This window comes from Pimephales promelas, chromosome 12 (genome assembly GCF_988280905.1).
Source record: "Pimephales promelas chromosome 12, fPimPro1.hap1.1, whole genome shotgun sequence".
Taxonomy (NCBI): domain Eukaryota; kingdom Metazoa; phylum Chordata; class Actinopteri; order Cypriniformes; family Leuciscidae; genus Pimephales; species Pimephales promelas.
In genome coordinates this window covers 21390034-21416574 of record NC_142780.1, presented here as the reverse complement: position 1 = coordinate 21416574, position 26541 = coordinate 21390034, and the positions used below count along the sequence as shown (strand labels likewise).

At 37.4% G+C, this 26541-nt stretch overlaps 1 protein-coding gene across 5 annotated transcripts; it reads left to right on the top strand.

Annotated features, from left to right (window-relative positions):
* Positions 1 to 344: 344 nt before the first annotated feature.
* Positions 345 to 26018, top strand: lipeb (lipase, hormone-sensitive b). Of its 5 annotated transcripts, none has more exons than XM_089117686.1 (15): positions 378 to 496; positions 4272 to 4313; positions 8321 to 8562; positions 8837 to 9121; positions 9637 to 9727; positions 9948 to 9974; positions 11143 to 11288; positions 11952 to 12137; positions 12742 to 12894; positions 15182 to 15326; positions 16823 to 17050; positions 18152 to 18292; positions 20159 to 20403; positions 21718 to 21978; positions 22119 to 26018. In XM_089117686.1, exons 1-15 carry the CDS (start codon positions 409 to 411, stop codon positions 22518 to 22520), a joined length of 2682 nt encoding a protein of 893 aa, XP_088973812.1. In that variant the 5' UTR covers positions 378 to 408; the 3' UTR covers positions 22521 to 26018. The 5 variants fall into 5 exon arrangements, with proteins under 5 accessions (XP_088973810.1, XP_039535904.2, XP_088973812.1 ...); XM_089117685.1 differs by having other exon boundaries at positions 402 to 496; positions 4279 to 4313; XM_089117684.1 differs by lacking the exon at positions 4272 to 4313 and having other exon boundaries at positions 345 to 496.
* Positions 26019 to 26541: the final 523 nt, after the last annotated feature.

The following is a 26541-nucleotide window of genomic DNA, read 5'->3' as shown; positions in this document are numbered from 1 at the left end:
TTTTAAGGGTGTCCTAATGAAGATTAATATAATAATAATATAGAAAAATAAATACTAAATTATTATTATTAATAAAAAATGACGACTCTCTTGGATACTCAAAGGGACATTTAAATAGTAAACAGTAGACTAACTGGGAGAGAGAAACCTTGGATGTTTATTTTTTTTACCTTGGATGTTTATATATTTATTTACTTATTTCATTTTGATGTGACACATGTTGTAGGAACGTCACTTGGCTAAAATGGGCAGCATGATGGGCGGTACTAGGAAGTAAGAACTATGTGATAGGTGCTTTGAGTATTCTCGGACGCGTTATTGGCTGTAGATTTGAATGTGGGCGTGGCTTTCTGTAAGGTATATCCAGACTTGACAGAGGTGGGAGGTAATGATTCGTGTTTGAGGAAGATGGCGTCTTCAAAGAAGTCTGGGAGCGGTGTTCTTGAAAAAACAGTAAACAGGAGGCGCTCGTCAAAGCACAAAGAAGTTCCAATAGGTATATTCTCTTTTAATAAACATAACCGCTTTTAAGAGGGAGGGGGAAGCTGTCGCTTGTAAATGACATCCGCGCTCCCTGTTAGATAGTTCCAGAAATGTCAAAAAGAAGATTAAAACCCGACGCTCATTGTGTACAGTATGCTGAACCATGTACCACACCGTATGAGTACTGCTATTTTCTTACTAACATGTCAACAGTCATTTTGAAATCTCTCAAGAGGCTGTAAGTTAGCTCTAAACCAACAGGTTTTAATTACGTTTGAACCATTTTGTGTAACTTAATGTAATAGGCTACATCGTCTACGCTAACTGTAAAACTGTAAGTTAAGTTAGCTAGTGTAGTGTATGCTTTGATGACATTTCCACATAAACTGATTACATTGTAATACATGATTGATGTTAACCGTGCTTCTATTGTTCTTAGACAGGAGAGAATATACGTTTGAATGAGTATTTGCCTTAACTTTGCTGTAGTTAGTAGGCTAACTTACATCAGAATATGCTTGACTCATGAATGGTCGAGACTGTGGATTTAAGCTTATAATGACAGTGTAGCCTATGTAGGAAGTGTTGCCTCGATGTTCTTAAACATTTTCATTTTAATATTGTTGTGAAGAAATGTTTTGACCTCAATTAAGGGCAACTGTTTTGACTGTTTTCAAAAACCACTGTAGGCTTTCAAATAAACTTTTATTGAAATGGTGCAAGGAGTTCCCATGTTCTGTGTCCCAACGGCAGAGCGTCATTGGCTGTTTGGTTTCAGGTTTTCACTACCCCTGTCTTGTCCAGAGGATTTGCTATCTAAACACACTCAGCCATTTTAACTGAGTTCTCAGATGTGCAGAAGAGCACAATGAAAATATTTGTAGTCTTGTACATTCATATATTGAACCTATCAGGCTGCTCACTCTATGTATGTTGTTTGGTATATTAAGTTGTGTCACTTGCTGTTGTGTTTGGATCAGAGTGAGAGGAAACTCTTCACTGATGTCAGGGCCAGCATGCATTGTTTTCTTTTCCTGTTGAGATGATTTACAAAATAATCTGGGACAAAGGTCAGCTTCGATCCTTCCATTATTCCTTACGGCTAGACAAATGAAAATGAATAAAGGATGTGGTTCTTGAATGCATGTAGAATAAAAAGAGAAAGTTCAGATCTGGTCAGTTTACTTGGTTTTTGTCTTAATGTCCCTACCACAAATATTCTTAGTAGAAATGTATGGTATGTGATCCATGAGGATGGAAAATGCAAGTTAACTGTGAGAGCCTTTTTTAGCTTATGGTAAAAATAAGCTTGCTTGTAGTATATATACCATTAAAAAATCTGATTTGCGAGAAACTAATCTCCACTAATGTACTTGTATAACTAAAATAGTGCAGATATTTTACATTACATGAGCGATGTGACACAAATTTGTTATTGTGTATTGTACCCTATATTTTAAACAATAATTAGGTAAATTTCTAATTGTCTACTATTTATATCAAAAGTATGCTTCTATTTATGTATGTGTAGCAATTAAAGTATGTGTAGCAATTAAATGTACTTCTCAATTCTATCTAGGTCAGACATTTTCTTTTAAAATATTTTCAAAATTTTTTTTTTTTCATATTTTCTGTTAAGCTTTTATTCTTTTAATACCAACAAACAGTTTGCCCTTGGAAAGAATAATTGTTTTCCCCTTAAAGGGATACTTCACCTCTTTAAAGATGAATGTGTATTTAATGTGGGTCATTTTTGTAGAAGAAATGTGAAATTATTTTTAGAATTTGGAGCTTTCTAGACTGAGAAAATCCAGAAAAAATTCATTTTTGGCTTATGTCATGTGGATAAAAGACAACTCCCAGAATGCACTTGCTTCGTTGCCCTAGGAGGCCACACCTACCGGTAACAGAGCGCAGTAGTTAAACAAGAAGTCTAGGCTACTAGTGAGTCTCCACGATGAGTCTGCCCAAAAATGTGTTTCGAGATCGCCCAAATTGTCCGGGATTCGGCTTTTGCGTTCTACAGTCGCCATTCATTATGTTTACTGTGGCAAGCAGGACGAGGCTAGGGCTGCGGGAGAACGGCGCGAGGCCGGTGGCGTGATTACTGATGAGTGACACATGAGAGATACGGTCTCGTATCTCTCACGGAGGACCGGGAATTTTCTTAGCAATGTTAAATCGCACATCAACCGATCAGTTGTTTAGCGTTCATGTAAACGCTACATTCAGATTCACCAATTGGAATGAATTCAGTTAGATTGAAACAAAAGGTGAGCATATAAACAATGAATGGCGACTGCAGAAAGCAAAAGCTGAATTCCAGACATCGGCAGCCGGACATGTCCGGGAAAAATAGGACTACTAACCCTACTACTCGGCTTTCTCCACAGAACCAGAGCCTGCCAGCTAGCTTCCAAAAAAAGATGGCTGTCACTTTGTGTACATTCTGTGAGTGAGATCCCACCCTCTATGGGTGGGTCGAAAACATGCAGGACAACCCCTACTTCTGACTGTAGTCTTTAGCCTCTGGCCAAAAAATCCTCTGATGATGCAAAATTAGTGTCATCGGAGGATTTTTTTCAGACAAATAATCCATAAATCTCTCGTCTCAGGGGGATATGAGGGTGGAAAGCATGTATTAGAAAATACTACAGGTTTTCTACTAATACAAAGCATAATGCCAAATCCTGAAGTATCCCTTAATTGATAGCTATAAGATGTATATGTCTTTAACATACTCCCTTGTGTTATTGCTGCCATTAAACTGCATTGAAATGCATTCATGAGTTTATTAGACGGTTATATATTCTAAGGAATAGTATTCCATGTTGTTTATTCTGAGTTTGCTTGCATAAAATGTAATTGATAGGGATGTATGATGTATCATATATTCAATTTAATTTCCTTTGTTTTTATCTTACAATAACAGATAATAATTTTTATTTTTGAAATAACTCTTTGGTATAAATCCAGTTTTCTTCAGTTAAAATGCATGGTGATGGCTAAATTCACTTGTAGCATTGATGTTTTTAAAATTAATTTTAGAATTTTATTTTCTATTATTTTCAATATCAGCTATAACATAAAAATAGTTTTCCGTAGCTGCTAAGGGTTATCTGTATTGGTATCAGCGAGTCCCTAGTTATTAAATGTAATCTCAATGCCAACATTGTTTACTGTGTAGTTTTTTTTTTTAGGTGGTCACAAATACATTTTAGTAATTAATGTTTTATGTAGTGTGACATATTACTGTTTTGCCATATGATGTTATAGATTGCCATTGAAGTCGGCATGTAACCCACAACTTTTGTTGTTGCAATAACCAAAAAAACCCCCAACATATTTAGAGGTCATTGCTTGTGTCAGATTTGGATCGTCCAGACAGTTAGGGTGAAGGTCACTGGCCAGTGTTCACCCCCTGCTGATACAACCAATAATTGATACAAAGGTTACGTGTTTGTATGTGAGAGTAATTTGTTTTCATTGTACATTGGGTGAAAAGCCATCTCACCATAACAGGGACAGTTGGTATGGAAGAAAATAACAAAGCTGTTCTCTCCAGGGAATGAGAGGAAGGAGAATAAAGGAAGGAGGAGTTTGCAGAAAAGAGGGGATGAAATAGAAAGTGACAGAATGTCACGTCGTGATCTGAGGGGACGAACAGGTGGGAGGGAGTGCGATTACAAGCGTCCAATCGAAACACTCCATCTTACTGTCTTCCCCTTTTGTTTACCTCCCCCTTCCCATGTCTCTTTTCCTGACTCCATGGCTGTGCTGGTATTGAGGGGACAGGACGCACAAGGACTCCAGCATGAGTTCAGAAGAGGGTAACGTTCAGATTCTCTGGGGATAAGTCCCTGTGTGTGTTTTTTTTTGTGTGTTGTGTGTGTTTTTGTGTGCATGTTTTTTTAGGTTGCAGATTCTTGCACTTCTGTTCCCTTGTATCCCTTACCAGTGTCTTGTTGCTCCTCTGCTGTGAGTTGTGTTGTATGCTTAATGGGTAAAATGCATTCATGTATTTTAGCGCAGTGTCACTATAATAAGCAGTTGTCCTTGCAGTAGTTTGGCATAGCTGGCTAGGCTAGGCCAGGCTTTGGCTGTATGTGTGTGGATGAACTGAGAAGTACTCTCATTCAGAGTAGACACCATTGGGTATGCTTTGTTTTTCTGGGTGTAGCTGTTTTCTTTCTTTGTGCTTTAATTTATTGATCCATTGGGATTGTGGTACTAATTGGAATGAATAGTGTTGATTGATAAATGTTCTATTTGCCATCTTCTGTCCAACAACTGAATTTAGCCAACAGTAGCAAGTAGGGATGTGCACAATGACTAATTTAATTAACGTTACAGAAATTTTGCAAAAGACTAGTCTAACTGTTTCTTACCACTGTAACCGCTTGAGTGTCCCTAGTAGCAAATATACTCAATTTTCAGATATCCGCAGCCATTACAGGATTTTCAAAAGAAATTAATACTTTTATTCAGCTAGGATGCATTTCGTTGAGCAGAAGTGCATTTATGATGTTACAAAATATTTATATTTCAAATAAATGCAGTTCTTTCATCAGAGAATCGTGAGAAAAAATATATTTCCATAAAAATAATAAGCAACGCAACTGTTTATAACATTGATAATAATAAATGTTTCCTGAAGCAAATCAGAATATTACAATGATTTCTAAAGGATCATGTCATCTTACTGACTCCAAAATTTTCAGTTAAAGGTATTAGTCTTAATGGAGTGACATGTATTTATAGCTTTGTAGAATGAAACTACTACATTTTCACAGTGTCACTATTTACCTGCTTTAGCAATCTTTAATAAAACAGTGTGGTAGCAGTCATGAGCTTACAACGAAACCATATGAGGGCAACACACCCCTCCCAACACACCCTAATTGCCCTTAGACTTACATTGTTAGATGATTTCTAAAAACTGTTTTTGTTGTTTGTTTTTACAAATTATTTCAATTTAAATTATTTTCAGTTGCAATTGAGCTTAACTCGTATATTAAACCTGCAGCATTCCTTTAAATGATTTTTTAAAATAGATTTGTCAGCCTTTTTCCTTCATAAATAAAGCCAATAAACTTCATAAAGCCTTGAATTCTTAACTGTAGAGTGTTTTCAGGTGTTTGTGTGTGTGTGTGTGTGTGTGTTTTGCTGTGTAAATTGGTTCTGGGAAGTCTTTCATTGAGTAAAGGCATTGGGTGGTAGGTTCTCTTGTTGCACGTTTCCATAATGAAAAATTTATATAATCTATGGGCATGAGGTTAATTTATTCAGTGCTCTACTAGCTTCTGAACTGAACCCCATCACAGCTGTGAAAGTCATTACTACATGAGCCAAACTAGTTTTACAATAGTTGTTTGATTATATCTCAATGGAAGCAGTTTGAGCCGTGCCCGTGACACAGTAACATGCTTGGTTTCCCATGCAGATTTGGACACTAATATTTCAGGTGTGGCTACAGCCTAGAATAAGGACAGGGTACAGAAATGGAATAGAAGAGAGGATAATTCTTTTTAAGAGAGGATGATGTATTGTTTGTTTTTGCCAATGAAGGGAATATATCACTGCCAGTTAGAGAGGCAACATGGGGTAGTTTGTCAGTTGAAAAAGGGCCAGTTTGGAAAGTCAGAGAAGAGAATGACTGGATGTGTTATGGGTGGGGTTATCTGGGGTAAAGGGCAGAAAGGAAAGGGCCAGGGCTGTTTAAACCCATGTTCAGAGGATATTTTGGGAATTCATCTCTAAATAACTCTGGACATGTAATGCATAAGAAAAAATATTGTCTAAACTCTTTGCGTTGACAAAGTAAGCACTTTGGTTTCAAACATAGTTGTGGGGCAATGCCCTATTTTGGATTATATAAAGATTATGTGTGATCTTTAATCTTTAAAAAAAAAGATAAAAAAAGATTATAATCTGCATTTGTGTTTTTTTTATTATTATTATTAAATTATAAAAAAGCTGAAGGTTTGTTTATGGTTCTTCTATTCCTGGCATTGTCTACTGTTGTAAAGTCCCTCGGTTGTCAGGTCGCTGAGCGCAACAGATTGACCTAGTCACCTGGATTGTCTCTGTATCTGGCATGTCAATCTTGATCAGATGTGCATGAGTGTAAACAGTGGCTGGCTAATGGCCCTCCGTCACTGGTTACTCAGTATTATGTCATGTGATCTTGTCCACAGCTTCTGTCTCCTGTAGCTTGCTGTTCTTACTGTTTCTTATTTTCCTGTTGAGAAAACAAGCAACAGTAGTTTTCTTAGTTGTCAGTATCTTGTGATATGTTTTGAATAGTGTCTTTTTTAATATGTTTGTATTGTAATGTATGATAGTGGTAGGACCTATAAGCTAAGTATGTTTTCATTGAAACTAGACCTTGAATTTATTTTTAATAACATTATTCTGTCTTATTTTACAGTAAAAACATTTTAAAGCTGCAGTCTGTAGCTTTTTTGTGTTAAAAATTATCCCAAAATAAATTTGAGAAAATACATAAGCCAGTGTTCAAAATAATCTGCTTGCCGTAGCTCGATTCAAAACGGTAAGCTTGTAATAATGTTTTTAATGCCAGTGGTACTGGTGGATTTCCACGGGAGATTCAAGCATCTCTTTAAATCATTACATCATCACATCTGTACACATAAAGAAGAAGAGTCTCGGCTAGTAAGCTATATTGTGTGTGAGAATACTGGAGGATGAGATTTATAGCCTTTTCTCACAGCACTTGATATAATTAAACTTCTCGATTTGATGGCGAATCCAGAAAGTTTCAAACGACGACAACTGGAGACTCACCCGCTGTAAAATACAAAAGACTTGGCTACAGAAAAAAAAGAGACTGCAACCAGTCCATGCGAAAGCAAGGATGCATATCGATAGGACATTACATGTAGTCACGCAATGCTGAATGCCAGTATCCACATCGGCATAGTGATTGACAGCTGCACATTATCCTCAAAACATTGTATTCATCCTCACTGTATCATGCCAAGGTTGATAATTCCATGAATGACTGCAATTGCGGATTTCGAAGAGAGATGGCGATAAAGAGGAAAAACTGCGGACTGCAGCTTTAACATCCCTAAAAAAATAAATTGCTTAAATTTTAGTAGTTTTTATAGAATATATCTTTATTCCTATTACGTTTTTATTTTATTTTTTAAGAAAAAATTGACAATAAAAAAATGTATTGATGTTTATACTTAAAACAAGAAAATACAGTGCCGTTTAAAAGCTTAGAGTTGGTACATTTTATAATGTTTTTGATGCTCACCATGGCTGCATTTATTTGATAAAAAATACTGTAAAACAATAAAATAAAATAACTCTTTTCTTTTTGAATATATTTTAAAATGTAATGTTTTCCTTTGATGGCAAAGCTGAATTTGAATCAGCCATTACTCCATTCGCCAGTGTCACTTTATCCTTTTATCATTATCAATGTTGAAAACAGTTGTGCTGCTTAATATTTTTTTTTGTAGAAATCTGTAATACACTTTTTCAGGATTCTTCAATAAATAGAAAGTTAAAAAGAAAGTTTTCGTTAATTTCGCACATTTATCTTGTTTTAAGGGTGTTTGGATATTGTACTGGAAACATGAAAAAGCACTGATGAAGGAAATGATTTTCTGAAGTGAAGTACTTTGGCTGAGTCATCCAGTTGATTGATCTATAAAATGCTTATAGCGCTTTTTATAACCACAGTCTACACAAATGCTCTGCTTTTGTCCTGAGCTTAATCACTCTTTATTGGCTTTAAAGTATTTCAGTGTGTGTGCCAATTTGAAGTAATTCTTGTGTCCTCAACGCATCCGATCCCCTTTAGTGATGGATACCAAGGCAGTTTTCACTGCCTTGTTTGACGTGTGTGAAGAAAATGCGGCCTTTTTCTCTGGGGCTTCAAAGGGCCAAGCTGGGGATGCAGCTCAGCGCCTGGTGGACGCCATGACCACCATCCAGGAACATGCCCGGAGCCTGGAGCCTGTCATCTCTGGATTCGCTGCCATCTACCACCATTTTGACTTTGACCCTCACATCCCCGCCAATGGATATCGCTCCCTTGTTAAGGTGCATTTCTGACTGTGTGTTTAATGATTTTAATGAGTTAGATTGAGGGCAAGAGAACTCTTTCCTACCTGCCTGTTTGTTCTCCCAGTCCCTGCTGTTAAACTCATTTCTGCCAAAGGCATGTTTCCTTAGTCCTTCCATGCTTGTCTTTTTTTAGGACTTTGTTTCTCTCAATAAGCAGGTTTACTTTACATTGCACCTCCTTTATCCTGCTTTTGTGGATGTTTCCTAGCGTACACCTCAGTTCAGCTAAATCTATCATCCTCTTCTTCAGGTGGTGCGCTGTTGCCTCCTCCACATCATCCACAAAGGGCGCTATATCACATCCAACAGGCGAAGCATCTTTTTCCGTGCCAGCCACAATGCGGCAGAGATGGAAGCATACTGTAGTGCTCTATGTCAGCTCAGGGCGCTGCTCTATCTAGCTCAGAGACTGCTTCACGACAACAGTCACGGCAACCTCTTCTTCCAGGAGGAAAGTGGCCTCAGTCAGAGCTTCCTGAGAGAGTACGCCTCCATGCATAAGGGCTGCTTCTACGGCCGCTGTGTTGGATTTCAGGTGTGTTTGTTTGAGAGCCCATGAGCTTGTGATGGTTCACATGATTCCATTGAAAAATGATTGTTACGTTTCTACTGTAAGGATTGAATCTCAATTTCGACAAAACTATTGTTGCTAAATAGATTCAAAACTAGGTTTAATGCAAGAACTAGGACCAAAACTCTGTTTAAAGCGGTGGTAAAGTATGATTTCACTTTTTAAACTTTAGTTAGTGTGAAATGTTGCTGTTTGAGCATAAAGACATTTTCAAAGTTACAACGCATCGCAAAAAGTTCATAGAGTGACAGTAAAGACATTTACAATTTCTATTCAAATAAATGCTGTTTGATGTTTCCTCAAAAATGTTGAGCAGCACCACTATTTTCAACATTGATATTGTTGTGCACCAAATCAGCATATTAGAGGGATTTCTGAAGGATCATGAATTGTAATAGTATTTCACAATATTACCATTTTAGTGTATTTCAGCTTTGGAATACGATTTAAGATAAATATCTTGTTTTCTTTCCTTTTAGTTTACTCCTGCCATCCGTCCATGCCTGCAGTCAATTGCTATTAGCCTGGTTGCTTTTGGGGACAACTACAAGAAGCATCAGTCGGGGATAGGTCAGTAGAGCTGTTACATTCAGCTTGGTTTGATAAACCTTCCTTTATGTGCCTCCTGATTCATGGGATCAGGTCACTATTTCACACTACACTACTCTTTGCTAGAGTCTGCACAGCAGGTTCCCCTCTTGTGTTAATTTAGGGCACAAAAGTGCAATTGTACACACTGACCTATAGAGGCATTCTAATATTGTTTCTTGTGCTAAATGCTGCACTCTAGTGGAGGCAGGAGATACTGCACCATATGGTGAGTAGCTCTCACAGAGGGTGGTATGGATGAGGTACATTTCTGTCCTTCCCAAACCTTCAGCTTGTATATTACCTTTTTCCTCTTTAGAGATGATTAGTGCCTGTGCATACTAGGGGTGGGAAACTTTACGCACCTCCCGATCCGATTCTGGGAATCACAATCTGATTTCAAAACAATTTGTTGTGAACTATATTATTTTTCTTATAATGAGTTTACCGACTTATTGAATATCAGATTTATTTGTGAATGTTTATTAAATTACTTGTATGATTATAAGTACTTGTACATTTAGAGATGCAAGTAAGGAGTCTTTCACATGAGCATGTAAAAGCAGCTGTCTGTTGGTAAATGGGTTTTGTGTATCAAATATATATATATATATTTCGTAGAGCATTTGGAAATGCGTATACCTAAAAACGTTTCTCACAGCGCATAGCCTGTGCAATCAAGTCTGTGATTGTCCTTGTATTTCGCTTCAACCTCTTTTATTTCGCTCATGAACCTTAATGCAAGTTTATAGAGTTTTTCAATGGTTTTGTGTGTGATTGGTAGCAAGCAGAATATGGATCTCTCTTTTTTAGCAGTTCTCAACTCTGGCCCTCAAGGTCTACTTTCCTGCAGAGTTTAGCGCCAACCTTGATCGAACTCACCTGTCTGTATCTTTCTAGTAATCCTAAGGAGCTTAGATGACTTGTTCAGGTGTAGTTGATTTGGGTTGGAGCAAAACTCAGCAGGAAAGAGGATCTTGAGGGCCAGAGTTGAGAAGCCCTGTGCTCACAAGTGCCATCATAAATATGTAGGGGGAAAACTAAACTCTGGATCGATTCTGAAGTTTGAGAAGTGAACCGTGATGCTTCTGAGAATCTATTTTTTTTCTCCCACCCCTAGTTACTATGCTGTGTTTTAACCTGAGAGCAAGACTGGTTACAGATCAGTTCTTTCTTTAAGTGCCTATTGATAATTGTAAATATTAAACTAATTAATCATGCATGTTTGTCAAGGTAAGATGATTGAGGTCATTATTATTTGTGTGTTTATGTTTTTCTGTTTTATTTCTTCCCCCCCCCCCCCTCCTGTATTACTGTCTGAGTAGGATGCCCTGGTGTTATATGCTAGTTATGCAGCAGACAGGCATTCATCTAACTGTCTATTGTGTTTCTCTCAGGTGTAGCAGCCAGTTCTTTCCTCACCTCTGGGAAGTATGCCATTGACCCTGAACTGAGAGGTCGGGAGTATGAACGCATCACTCAGAACCTGGATGTTCATTTTTGGAAGACATTCTGGAACGTTACAGAGACTGAACTTTTATCAGTTAGTAAACATTTCTGTGTTTCAGTTAGGGCATGACAATTAATTGAGAGAAAATTGGTTTGAGATTTTACCTTGTATTAAACCACAAAAATAAAAAATAAAATAAAATCTGCTTGAAATTAAAGAAATTATACCTGACTCATATTACCACTGTAATAATAAAATTGTAATCTTCAAAATAATAATGATAATTAGGTATTACTATTACTAGTAATATATTAATTACATTACATTACATTTATATATTTGAATTGAGGTTAAAAAGTGAATGGAAATTAGCACTGGGGCCCCCAGCAAAATGTGAAAGAAAATTAAAAAATATATAAAAAAAATCTCTTTAAAGTTACTACATTTTAAATGCATTTAAAGGATATTGACAGCAGAGTGTGGGCAAAACATTTTAGTCTTGATATCTTAGCAATTTCAGTAGAAATATGAGATGCCAATTGTTCATAAGGCAGTTCAAATTGCTTTGACAATATTTGTCAAATATTCCTTTGAGTTATAAAACTCCTTGCACCAGTGTCTTTTTAATATACTCAAATCTTTTGCTACAGCTGTTCAGATCTTATTATGACCAGTTCAAGTGTTCATATTGCAAAGTACAATTCACATAATAGAAAAAGCTTTCTCTCATCTCTCTCTCTCTCTCTCTCTCTCAAGGGTCTGATGTCTATAACGGCCACAGCTGTGAAAGTAAATCGAGCTCTTTCTGTGCCCCCTATGCCCTTTGACCTGCCGTTGGTGGTGGATCCCACCCACATTGTGACCGTGTCTCCTCCAGCAGCTCATATCGGCCTGGGGCCTGTGCAGATGAGGTTGATCTCATATGAGCTGAGAGAAGGACAGGTACATACAGTTCATATAGATGTTATTGACCATCTTAATTAGTCTTGAATGATAATCATCTCAATTGTTTCTTCCTCCTCCTCCTCACAAAAGCTAAAGCATGAACTTTTTAATTTGAACCATAATTTGACTACTTCGTTCTTCAAAGAGAGTACATTTTCCACTATACATGCCCTTCTCTTGTCGATAAATAAATAACTATGTACAGAAAGGAAGAAATGAATAATGAGGTGTGCTTAGCTAAATTAAGCGGTTAAGCTTTTATCCTTTTATCCTTTACTTAAAGCCCTATAATTCCTGATATAACTCTCTGTGTCATGGGAGGACTTGAATTGGTTGCAATGTAGAGGAGTATGGTGTAATGGTGTTTAAAAAGCTTACTTGACATTTCTTCACACCCTTTGAACTCCTGTTGATTCAGCTGAGTCGTAAACGTGTTTAAGAATCATGCGTCTGTAGCGTTTAATTACACATTTCTTGTCTAAATGAGAGTTTTTGTCTTTGTGTGGGGTACAGAGTTTCATAGAAATTCAAATGTTCCATAGGTTTCTCTTTATTGTTCTGGTGCTTATAGTCCGTTTTATATTTTTATTTTCTGTCACAGGACAGTGAGAAATTATTAGCACTGTGTCGCTCAGAGGGGGGCCCGATATCTCTTTCTTTGGGCTTGAAGCCGAAGCGCCATCCCCCTTCCCCATGGCTGGTGTTGCACTTCCACGGAGGAGGCTTTGTGGCTCAGACTTCCAAATCACATGAGGTATCTCTTCGCCTCTTCTGTCCTTACACGTCCTATCCACGTCCTCCCTTTTTCCTACTTTAAATCATGCAGACATGTTACTTTTAAGTCATCAGGCATAAGATTTACACCTAAAAATCTTATAGACTTACTTTAAATCTAGGAAGCAGAATATCACAGAGCTTTGGGGTGGGAAAAAACAATGAAATAGAAATAACCCATTGCTATAGTTCTTATTAGATTTAAAAAAAAAAAAAAATTGAACAGTCCCAGTTTTTATGTCATTTCCACCACAACAATGTTCCCCTAATAATTTATATTTGTATAAAAATATCCTAATATATACATATTTAGGATACATAAAATGTTAGCTGTGAAATTAACAATTAACAATAGCAAAATAAAAGTTTTAAAAAGTGCAAAAAGGTTTTATTTAAAGTGCCATTTCCAACACAAAATGTAATCAAACAAAATGACACTGTGGTGAGAATTTAAAATTTCCCTGTGATTTATGTACTTCTACTTTTGGACATTGTTAGTGGACAAATTAAACTGTTTTTAAGAAAGGTTATTTTCACAGATGTGCCCATAGTTAAAGAAATACCAAGATGCTACAGTCTACAGAGCATATTTTACTGTTAGATTAGATTTATTAAGTAAATAAAGTTGTTCATGGCATATTTATTTGAATTTTAAATACTTTATTGTCTTTAGACATTGACTGTAGTCACCCAGCATTTCACTTCTATGTCTGATTCTTCATTTAGTGGTTTTAATAGTTCCTCTTCTTTTATGCAGAGCAGTTTCTTGGCAAACACTATAACTTAGGATATTGGTCATTTGCATTTGATTGTCTCATGCAAAGTATAAGACTTCTGCTCTGTTAAAGTATCATATTATCACTGCACTCATGCAAAATTCACACAAATAACTCACCAGCGGCAGCCAGCATTCTTGACACATTGCATTAGCTGCTTGAATGAGCTCCACTCAACAATAGACACGTTGATATGAAATCTAACTGGCAGTCAGAGCTACATGTTGTGACGCCTGTCAGCACGCATCATTCCTTTAAACTACTAAACAAAACTTAGAGTGAGAACAAGAAAAAAGACTGAAGTGTCTGTGAATAAATATGCTCATTCCCTAAGTGTTTTCTCCAAATGCTTGGTGAGGCATTTTTAGACTGATATTCAGGGTGACAGAAGCTACTTGAAATGAACATTTAGTGTTGAGAACAGCTCTTTTCAGCAGTTGTGTCACACTGAAGCCATTTTTTTGAAGCTGGAGACTACAGGAGGTCGGGATTCAGAAGTGGATTAGGATATAGAACTACTTATTTGAGACAAAAGTGAAATAAAGACATAATATATATAGTCATATCTACTAGATTTCAGGATAAAACATACTGATTGGCCAAAACTGATAATAAAACTTTGTCAGACACTTTTTGGTGCAAACAGGGGCGGATTATGACTTGTAAAGGCCCTGGGGCCAGGTATCTCCAAAGGCCGGTCAATAAAACGACGTTTTGAATAAAACGACGTTTTGAGATACAATGTTATGTTTCCAAGCTGATATTCACTTTGAAAACTGGTTCTCTTTAGGCAGAGATTGTATTTTTTTTTTCATGTTTTAGTTCTGTTGTCTCTTACACTGTACAATAAATGTTCATTCTGTTGAGTGTTGGCTTTCATTTGATACCATTTTTATGTATATGGTCCTTGTGGTTGTGGATATGTTCAACATTTATTGTTGGCATGTCATGTTGAGCAGGAAACCAATAAATTGGCCTGAAATTGCTTGTACAAGTAAAAAAAAAAAAAAAAAAAATCAGCTTGACAACCATGCTAATATCTTACCAATGGGTGTCTTCTAACTAAAAAATATGGTGACAGCTTGTACCAAAACATGTCCGCAAAAGTCGGAAGCCCTTTTCAGAATTGCCCCCCTGACTATCGGAGAAAGGGATGGGATATAGAATAGGGATGTCTTTCTGGGGGGAGAGCATGTTAATTTTTTTGATTGTTAACATGAATTAAAGCAATCTGCACTGAAAAAAAACATTAATATTAATGCTGCAACATTCCATAAAAATAATAATTGTCAATTTTAAATTTGACATTAAACCAAACAAATAACATATTCCCTATAAATTACGAAGAACAAAAGGAAGAAATAACTAAACCTGAAAATCCTGGTGTGGTTTTTTTTTTTTTTTTTTTTTTTTTTTGGTCATAGTTTATGATTTCTAATCCCTAAAAATGTATTATTTTTCTAATTTCTATTTATTATTTTTTTTCCCCAGCCATATCTGAAGAGCTGGTCTCAAGACCTGAATGCCCCCGTCCTTTCAGTGGACTATTCTCTGGCCCCTGAGGCCCCGTTTCCTCGGGCTTTAGAGGAATGTTTCTATGCCTACTGCTGGGCCATCAAGAACCACAACCTGCTAGGTGAGAGGAATAGCGCCTTCTTTATACTTCCTTATCACATGATATTGTGATTCATATTTGTTTCTTAAAGTTGACATGAAACGGAAGTAGCAACAGATATTTTTTTCCGCATTGTATCGTACATCTGAGTATTGCAGCGCTTATTACAAAAGAAAAAATATTGGGCCCACTTTATTTTACATGGCTTTAAAGGGTTAGTTCGCCCAAAAATGAAAATGATGTCATTAAATCATTAATGATTCACCCTCATGTCGTCCCAAGCCCTTAAGACCTCCATTCATCTTCGGAACACAGTTTAAGATATTTTAGATTTAGTCCGAGAGCTTTCTGTCCCTCCATTGAAAATGTGTACGGTATACTGTCCTTGTCCAGAAAGGAAATAAAGACATCATCAAAGTAGTCCATGTGACATCAGTTGATTAGTGAGAATGTTTTAAAGCATAGAAAATATACATTTTGGTCCACAAATAACAAAAACTATGACTTTATTCAGCATTGTATTGTCTTCCGGTTTTAAATTATTAATTCAAAGTAAGTACATAGTACTTCAAGCCACTTAATACAAAGCGAGACCTTTTTTCTTTTCTTTTCTTTTTTAAATAAAACATACACAATGAAAATTGATGGGGTGAATTTACATTGCATGCCTATTTTAAGCCTCCTTTGTCTGGTACACAGTTTGTTGTGGTTCATTTTCAGTGGAGTTGGCAGTCAACATTTTTTTTGTCCCAAATATCTTAATACACCAGACTGCTGGTGGCACACGTCAGGCATGATTTTGTCTTTTCATGGTTGACATTGAACAATCGGAGGTGATTTTAGACACGACCCATAAAACAGCATTTAGCTTTTATGTGGTCCTTCAGCTTTTATGAGTGCAAAACCTGCACTTCAACCCACATATGAAAAATGAGTTTCTTATAGAATGTCAGAACACATTTTTCAGAGAAACATTTTATTTTAATCATTTAATTCTGTTAGTGTTATTACCACTTTAATGAAACCGAATACAACATTCATAATAATTGCATCATCCATCCACCAGACTGATTTTTACATTTTTTTGACATTGTATGATTCACTTGATTAATGCTCAATAAAACTGATTAAGCTACAAGACAAGTGAAATTGCCCGACTTGACGATCTGTTGTACTGTGATGGTGTCGAGATCCCACAGGGAACAAAGATGCCTATTGAAACTCGGCTCACACTAGGTCTGATTACAGCAGCGTAAATATATTCATCATTCAGTGTTCTCTCACCTCCACTATTTATCTCAGGATCATGACGCAGGTCTTGCACTTCTAATAATTCTCTTTTGGTGTGAAAGCCACACCACATCAGTGATAAAAATGTGACCTAATTTTAGAATTCTGGAGTGTATTTATCTTCTTGATTCTCTAAATAATTTACTTTATTTGATCTATTGCTCGTTACTTCGTTTTCTGCTTTGCGCCTCCTTACTAATTACCCTTTGTGCCCCTCTCCTCCTCAGGTTGGACCGGTGAGCGTGTGTGTTTGGCCGGTGACAGCGCAGGTGGAAACCTGTGTGTGACTGTGTCGATGCGGGCGGCCGCTCTTGGTGTGCGCATGCCGGATGGCATCGTTGCTGCTTACCCCGCTACACTACTCACCGTGTACGCCTCACCATCCCGCCTGCTCACCCTCATAGACCCTCTGTTACCCCTCAGTGTGCTCTCACGCTGCCTCAGTGCTTACGCAGGTCAGTCTGGAACCGCAATAGGTTTTTATGGCAAATAGTGCTGTGTTGTGACTGAGGTTATTAGCAAGCTGGAATGGTCAGGTCTGATGCATAATTTATCACTGGTAAAAATTTAGCATATTCACAATTTAGGGAGTGCAGACACCTTAATGATGATGAATGATTTCAACAAGTAAAGTTAAGTGAAGCAACACACATCAGTAATTGATTAATAGGTTTGTATTTTGTTATAAAGGATTTGATTAGTAGTGTTTTCAATCATAATAATGATAAAGTCAAATCAATGGCCCAAGGATTTGTATTTTCTCTGCAGGTTAAGTGTAGCAATATTTTCTTTCTGTCATTGTAGTACTGGATACTAGGGGTGTAACGATACTCTCATGTCACGATTCGATGATTACTGAACTCAAAATTGGAATTACATTGGGGGTGTTAAATGAATGAATAGGCTTAGACTTGGTGCTGGTACACAGGGCAATGGTGACACCAGAATAAAAATAATCATGATTTTTGAGCTGAAAATCAAACTATTTTAGATTAATATGCTTGCACTCTTTCTCTGACTAGATATATTTAAAATAATGTTGTATATAAGTAATATTTGGACATAGTATAGTAATATAATAGACAATAGACATATTCCCCCATTGCATTATTATACAACATCATATTTAACATATAAAGTAGTTTAATGTAGTACTGACACTAAAACTCTGAAAACATAATTTTCCACAAACAGTCATTTTCATTTTGGGTGATTTTTACGCGATTCACTTTGTCACTATCCACTATACATGTTGTATTTTTGTATTGCGAATGATATATTGTTACACCCATACTGGATACTTAGTCTACAGTATCTAAAATGCTTCTATTTTTTTATTTTATTTTAACACTTAGTTTTTACAGATTATAATATAAGAATGTCTTTGCATTAGCCTTCACCTTTTTGCTTTTATGATAGCTCCACAAGATATTTGTTACTTTTAATTTTTTGTGTACTTTTTTGTTTATATATTGATTGAATCCTTCACATTTGATTTGGATTTTTCCATCCCTACTGTATGTTATTCCCCCTTTGTCCTTCTCTGCTGTGTGTAGGCACAGATCCACAGGTGGAGAAGCAGGTGGAGAAGGTGAGCACTTTGAGCATGGTGAGGAGAGATACTGCCTTGCTGCTCCGAGACTTCAAACAGGGGGCTTCCAACTGGATCCATTCTATGCTGGATAGAGGAAGTGCAGGTACATGTATAGGGCTGAAATGGAGCGTATTCTGTTTTAGAGTGTGCTCATTGTGCCTAGTGTGTCTAAAACGGTATTATCAATATGTCTTTTTGTGATAATAATCCCTACACACACGGATGATGATGATGCCTTTGAAATAGTGCAGCTAGCTAATTATTTGATCTGTTTTAATGAGGTTTAAATTAAGGCACACAAATCCCTTGTAGCACTCTGCTTTGTTTGATATAATTGGCTCCATGGTGATAATAGCCATTTGTTCAGAGCTATATGTGGTAGCTTCTGAACTCATTCTCCAGCTTGTGGTGCGTGACCCACAGATGGTTTTGTGGAAAGTGGTCCTTCTGAGCATCTGCTGACTGAAGGCTTCTGAATGGAGCCCCTGATTCAGTCTGTATCTGTCATCTGTTTTTAAAGCATACCTGGAAGGCTAATGTATGCATGGTCTCGCAACCCAATTGTTTTTTGTGTCACAACTCCACAATTCCTTCCTCTTCTCTACAGCAGTATTATGTTTTACTAACTCGGCACCCCTTTGGCCTCAGTGATCTTCCCCATGTTATTGCAACAACTCTAGTTAAGCCCCACCTCCCCTGCTTCAGTTGGTTGATACCAATTATTTTAAATTGTTATAATTATATTAGAAGAATCCTCTAATTTTTTTGTCTATGAGAATGAAAAATACAACACTAAACACTTCAAGGATTAAATGCTAAAGGTGAATTTTGGACAACAATATTACAGAATGAAAATGTTTTATATTTGCCAAAGATTCCATAAAACAGTGTTATTAAATAAGTTATTAAATGACGGGAAAGGTTTTCTAAATGAGCGAGCACACTTAAATATGCAATATTGATGTTGGCAATAATAGGTACTGATGTTTTGCACAAATGCTCACCTCTGACTTTATCTGCATTTTTATTCTTCAATCTCAAACAAAGCCCTTTGTAATGGCTTCACATACTGTGTTGTGCCAAATGCTAATTGTTTTTTAAGTCAATGGTTTAAATGGGCTACTATCAACCCTAGATCTCATATCATTTTAGTTCATTAGCTCTCACAGAGAGAGAAAGTATAGGGCTGTGCAGGATGTCAATGCAGTGTGGCTAAAAGGCATCATTAGTGTGGTGTCACACACAACACAAAGCATTCTAATTGCCTCATGATGGTCATGAATTCATTATGTACTATACCAGCATGGCTGAGAATAATTTTTCACAAGATTGTGGCTATGGGCAATACAGCTGTGTTGTGGCTGGTCAGTTGTGTGTGTTAATGTCTGTTTGTATGGTAGTTTGAGGGCCTTAATGTCTGAGGGCCTTAATGTCTTCCTGAATGTCTGTTTAATGCCACACACATGCATTTCCCTTCACACAGTCACATGCCTTACCTCTTTCCCTGGCAACTGTTTCCTCGCCAACAGCCTCCACCAATGTCCAATGAGGGTCTTTGTAATCCCCCACCCCTGTTGCTTAAAATTCCTACTCTGCCCATTTGTACTCCTTTTACATAGTTATTTACTTTCTCATTTTGCCTTTCTACATATTTGTATTGAGAAATGTTTCTGGAAGCATATCTGCTCTCTATAAGATTTCAAAGAGGAATGTCCTCTTTTCCAGCTTAGAAATTGCTTTGGGAATTCAGGATTTACCTTGGTTGTGTTGTTCCAGTTCCACCATCACATTTTGGGCTGTTAATGTCTAATATGTAGAAATTATCTAACAAAATAATAATGGGAGTGCAACATCAGTCAATATATGTAACTTTAAAACATCCACATCACCAGGATGTCCTTGAAATGACATTCAGTGTTACTATTACCTCTAAAAACAACCTAAATATCTCTCCTTTTTTTCTTTTCAGACTCTGTGAGAAAGAGCGTTTCAGAAGCATCTCTGACCTCTCCTCACACAGACCCTCCAGTGTCTGCCAAGCCATCTGAGTACTCCCATGGGAAAGGGTCTATGAAGAGCCAGACGTGCCAGGACTTGGGCGCCCATGCTAACAGCAACGTGCAGAAAAATGTCAGCGAGACCACCAACCACCTTAGCACCACTACAGCCAACCACAGCTCCATCCTTGACATCACTCTGACACCCGAGAGCAAGGTACAGTTCCTCATCTTGTGCTTTAAAATAGTTTAATAAAATGCCTTTTTTTCACCGTGTTTCTATAGCTCCCATGGTGTCGAAGGTCTCTCTTTTACAGATTGCAACAGTGAGTCATATTAATCATCCAGCTGATTTGCATTCTACTAGGGTGCCGATCTCTGCTACACAGCATCCATCAGGCTGTTTTTCATGGCTTTATGAGTTTGTGAAACATGCCAATATTTGCGCTGATTAATTTGCACTAGAGTGAGAATGATCTAGCTTTCAACAATTAAACAGTGTTGCTTTATATCATAGTCAAACATAACATTTAAATAACAGACAGACCACTCAGTGTTAGTAGGAATCTGGTATGTTTGCTGGAGTATAGAACAGATGTTCGTACTTCGTACACGGTATCAAATTGCCATTGGTGGCTGAAAAACAAGAATTTGTTATGCCACAATTGGCATCAGAGTCAGAGCTGTGGCAGAACGCAGGCTGTCTAATGCTGAGAATTAACTGGCCTCTTAACACTGACTGTTTTGTAATTGCTTGCAGTAAATTGTTGATCTGGTTATTTTAGTCTGGTACACTGTATGCAAATAAATCGCTTAGGTTTTTTTTTGATTCCGCACAATTCTTTCACTGTATTTCACTCTGTCCGGCTTAGTGGAGTGAGAAAGTTTAGTGCTGAGAATTAAATATTTGTGCAACTCTGAGGAAGTGTAAAGGATTATGCTGCAATGATGTCACTTGGATTTTGCATGCCATTGTTCAAGCATGTGTTAAAATCCCACAGAGAAACTCATGATACTTTGACGTCAATCGCTGAATTTGAAACGCTAATTTTTACTGCCTGGTTCAAATGAGTCATCTCAGCCTTTCCTGAACTCATTCCCAATCTCAGTTCATCTATGTTCCTTATACATTTCCACTGCCCTATATAAGAAAAAGATTTAGAAAATGTATCACAGTTTCAACAAATAAAAACAGCACGACTGTTTTCAACATTGACAATAAGAAATGTTTTTTGAGCACCAAGAAATCATAGATTGATTTCTGAAGGATCATGTGACACTGAAGACTAAATTACATTTTAAACTAATTAAATTTTGAAAACATTTTTTTCAAATTGTAATAATATATCAAATATGTATGTGTAATAGAAAAAAATCTTTACCGACCACAAATTTTTAGCATAATTTAAAAAAACAAACAAAAAAATGGCCATGAATAGAGATGTTTCACTTTGTTCATCTGCCCTGGATGGACCTTGTCGCCTCACGTTCATATGTTATTGACCTCCGTTTACCTCCACCTCTCTCCAAGCCCGAGGATGTGAGTTTCTTCCTCTGCAAAGAAGTGGATCCCTCTGTGTCAGAATCCTTTTCTGCTGTGGCCATTCCGCCCCCTGCTGGTGAGGAGGACTCTGAGACACCCCGGGAGTTTCCAGACGGCTTTGAGCCTCTGCGCTCAGAGCAATTAGCAGAAATGAACGTACAGACCTCTCCCATCGTCAGAAACCCTTACATGTCCCCCCTTCTGGCTCCAGACAGCATGCTCAAGGGACTACCTCCCATACACATTGTGGTAAGCTTGACCAAAGACTTTTTACAATCGATGAGTTTGAGAAGATGTGCTTTGTACTTCATTTTTGATGAGAAAATGATTTGAAATGCTTTCATTCCCCTCATAAGCATATTTTTCTTCTGTTTGCCCTCATTTCTCAGGCCTGTCATCTGGACCCCATGCTAGACGACTCTGTGATGTTTGCCAAAAGGCTGCGAGATGTCGGTCAGCCAGTGACCCTATGTGTCGTGGATGACCTTCCTCATGGCTTCCTCAGCCTGTCACAGCTCTCGAGGGAGACTCGAGAAGCTGCTAACGTATGCATGGAGCGAATCAAGGATGTCTTCACCATGAAAGACCCTCTGCCAGAGATGCGCAAACACCGCAAATTGGAACGGACCATTCAGAAACCTTCTGCTACCAAAAAAGACCACATTCAACTTTCGCAAGTGACCGTGCTGGAGGAGGAGGAGGTATCTGTTGCTGGAGAAGCTTCTGTTGTGAATGATGAGGGACTTGCTGGCTTTTACCCTCCCTCTGAATCTGAAAAGATTCCAGCTTAGAATTTTGGACTGGTTTTGTTCTGAATCATACCAAAAGAGAGATACGAAGGCCAGAGTAAGGCCATATTATGTGAATCACACCAGGGGCGGAGCAAGGGGGTGGCTAGATGGGCTTAAGCCCCGAATGTTTTGTCAAAAGCCCCGAATCTTTTGGGTTTTTAAAAACAAATTTAACTTGTTTTCATTTTCTCTTAGTCTTTCTGACTGGAGCTGCAAAAAATGTAAACAAAATCTCTATTACCGTGCGTGGATGCGGATGGTAATGCATCGCGCATCACTCAGCTTGACAGCCAACTGCCAATAAAACCTAAAAAAGAAATTAATCGTCGTTGTCATGAGGGGCTGGCTGCTGGCGCCTAGCAGGCTTTTTGTATGTTTCACTGGCATCGTAGCAAGCTTACATAAATTATTATGGACATAACAAAGTTTTTTTACAGAAAACTAAACCTCACCGGCCGGAGAGAGATTCAGCGTCAGACGACCCGTGGACAAATGTTTACGCGTCTTTGCATTGACCTTACATTGAAATCACTCGCGCCTGACGCGCTATTCGCGTCCGGTGTGAACGCACCTTGATGATTTGGGGGCACATCTAATCTCGGCACATTAGTGGGATCAGAAAAGAGACTAATTGAGAATTGAGAAATATTATATATTGCTGAAGAAGATTAGAAAGTCAAGAGAAAGTATATTTCCTCCTGATGACAACAATTACAAGTCACGTTACAGATGCATCAATATCGTTAATAAGTCATTTTTTCCCCTCATACTTTAATTTATAAAGTAAATATTTATATATTCTACATTCATTACAAAAAAAAAAAGTAAAATAACTCAAGCCTTTTATTGTTTTAATCTTGATAAGGGATTGCAGCTCATGGAAATTAAAACTCCAGTAGTAACGTACCTAACGTTAGTAATCTCAAAATGTATTAGAATTTTAGAACAAAGAATATTTTATACGACCTGACAAGATCTCTAATCAGCTAATCAACTCAAAACACCTGCAAAGATTTCCTGAGAATTTAATCTTTCAGTCTTATTCTGGTGGTGCAACACAATATAATGTCATTATTAGTGTTTACATAATTAAAGGAATTGGTATGCTGAACAGTAATAATTAATAGTAGCAGCAGCATATTGCTAATTAAATGAATATCACAGTCCACAATTTTATATGTAAGCTTTTTGAACAACGCGTCATTGGAGCGTTGCCATGGACGCGTTCTGTTATCACAAACAGCCTGAAAAATAGTGCATTTAGCTGACGTAAATGGAAAAAAAATCTCCGGGGGAGTATCCCCCTGGACCCCCCTAGGTTTGGGCTAAGCTCCGAATATTTACGTCGTCTGGCTCCGCCCCTGAATCACACATTATGTGAATGATTATAGTGGATAAAAGTATATAAAGAACAATAAAGTAATTAAGCAATTAATAAATTCTAACTTAAATTAGAGACATTAATTATTTAGTTATAGAGAGGAAAAATGAATACACCTCTTGCTTTATTATTCAAATCTGATGGCGTACACACGCACTCCCTTTACATCTATATTACCACTTTGCCTTTTGGTGTGTTATACCAGCACAAAAACTAATATCCTGCCTTGTTCTAAAAACATCCCAGCACATAACGTCATTATTACAAATGGATGTTCCTCACTCCTTATAGCACTAAATGTTCTTATACAATAATGAAGTCTGTCTACAAACTGTGATTCAATATTATACCTGTGTGTTACACTTTATACTCCGTAGAATGTGTTGCTGCTAGGCATCCTGGGGCTAACTGACGAAAGCATTTATTAATGGTTGAATTTTTTTTCTTTATAGTTACTTTTGAAATATTAATGACACCGAATTATAATATGGTGTTACTGTGTATGTTAATCACCCTTTATTAATCTACCTGCCTCTTGGCACCTACTGTAGAGGACGTCCTGTGTGACTAGTGTTTGAATGGGATTTCTGATGCTGCTTTGTCCTCATATAGTTCAATGATTATTCAATTCAGTTAATCGCTATCGAATTTCCACAAGTATTCTGTGGAAGGAAAACTCAAGTTTCACCCAATTTGTGATAGTGTTACTTGTGTTCTGTAGTGTCCAGTCTTATTATAGTCAAGATAATAGTTTATTTTGCTACTGTCATGTATTACCTTTGTAATGGCTTGGAGAATTGTGTTTATTGTATGTAAATGTTTACTTAAAATTGCTAGTTCTCCCAAAAATAAAAATTCTGTCATCATTTTCTCACCCTTATGTTGTTTCAACCTGTATGACCGTTTCTTGATGACTGTTTGGTGGAAGCCATTGGTGTCCAAAACAAACCAACATGGGACCCAACTGACTGTCATCGTTTCATTGTAACATTTTTCAAAATATCTTCTTTTTTTTACTTCACAAAACAATATAAGTCATACCGGTTTGGAACAACACAAGAGTGAGTAAATGATGCCAAAATGTTCTTTTTTGGGGGGATGAATTACATCTTTAAGTCACAAGTGGCTTCGTAATGGCATATTTTGACTCATTTATATTTTGAAATGGCATATATAATTATTTTTTTTATAATCATATTCTAATCACATTATTTATCTGTTAGATTAGATTACTTGTTAAAAAGACATGGCTATATATACTGATTTGAAAACGACAAGAGCTTAGAGAGAAAAAAAACATGGGCTCCATCACTGCCTTTCCCTCTTAGCTGGCACGTCAGCTCAAGCTTCCATTATTTTTCCATCTCCCTCGTTCGTTCAGTCAGTTTGTTTCCCTCTTGTTCACAGTCGTGTCGTCTGTCCCCGTGCATGCTGACCCATTTTGAGCACTCGTTTCAATTCTCACCCAGCCCGTCCTAGAGGTATTTTAAGCAGACTCCCTTTACACCCAGCAACCTTGAACCAATGAAATCTTTCAGCCTGTACATGTGTGATATATACCACTGTGATAGCGTGCCTCTATTTAAATAGGGTCTCCTCTCTCTCTCTGGCACTAATTGACTCTATTGACTCTCCGAAACAAACTCGCCAACATTTTGGCACTCCATAAAATGTATTAGTGCTGTATGGGAGGTTTGGACCTTTGTGTGAACAGCTCTGCTATGTGACAGTGGCCTGACCTCCCACAGTGTGTTTATATAGCGCACATGTTTTAAGTATTGTCAACATTATTATTGAAACAACGGTAGTTGTTGCTGGTATTTTAAGATTCGCTCTGCTTAAGCGGCACAGCATGACATGTCTTTTGGGAGTGTATATATCCTCTGCAAAGGCCTGGTCTTTATCAGTGCATCTATGATTGGATTAAGCCAGAGCTGAAGTCAGGCTTTATCTGCTGAGAGAAAACAATGCTCCATCTACTGCTGATTGCAGCATTTGAGAGTCAGTTTCTAAGAGTGTCACGATATAAAAAGATTTGCTTGCTTGCTCTTTTCACCGTGTCAAAGCTGCTCCTTTCTGGTGATGGATTTGAAATACTAAATCTTGGTTACTCTGCAGTTTTGTCTCGTCAATTGTTCTTCAAGGTATTTTTTTGTCAGATGGTGCTTGTTTTGGTCAGCTTGGCTCTGTGTGTGCATGAAAGTTGTGTTTGTTTGTCGCACTTTGTGTTATAGTTGTGTCCGTTCTGCATGGAAAAGTATCTCAATGGATTGTGCTTTTACATTATCTGTACAGTCCCTTCATGGAACCATGACTAAAACAACCAGAACTGGGAGAGGAATGGTAGAGCCCTCTGGTTATCCGTTGTCTCTGTAAGCTTTTTTTTTTTTTTGTAGGACGATGTAACCTTGAATGCACTTGAACATTTCCACCTTGTGTGTGTGACTCTCAAACTGCTTCCCTCAGAGGAAGATTACTCATTCTTCTCAAGGGTGTTATATAAAACACCATGTTAATGTACTCCTGTTACCTGCAATTGTCACTGAGGTGTAAGCAGCCAAAACCATGCTTCATCATCCCCCAGAGGCGTGAGTCGTGTCATTACATTTTACATCTGCTCTCATGACTTATAGTCAATCT

Excerpts from the sequence above, each read along its gene's own strand:
- lipeb (XM_089117686.1), top strand. The coding sequence starts at position 409 with ATGGCGTCTTCAAAGAAGTCTGGGAGCGGTGTTCTTGAAAAAACAGTA. Across the intron at positions 9,122-9,636 it reads GCCGCTGTGTTGGATTTCAG|TTTACTCCTGCCATCCGTCC; the intron begins GTGTGTTTGTTT and ends CTTTCCTTTTAG. Across the intron at positions 20,404-21,717 it reads CTCTGACACCCGAGAGCAAG|CCCGAGGATGTGAGTTTCTT; the intron begins GTACAGTTCCTC and ends CCTCTCTCCAAG.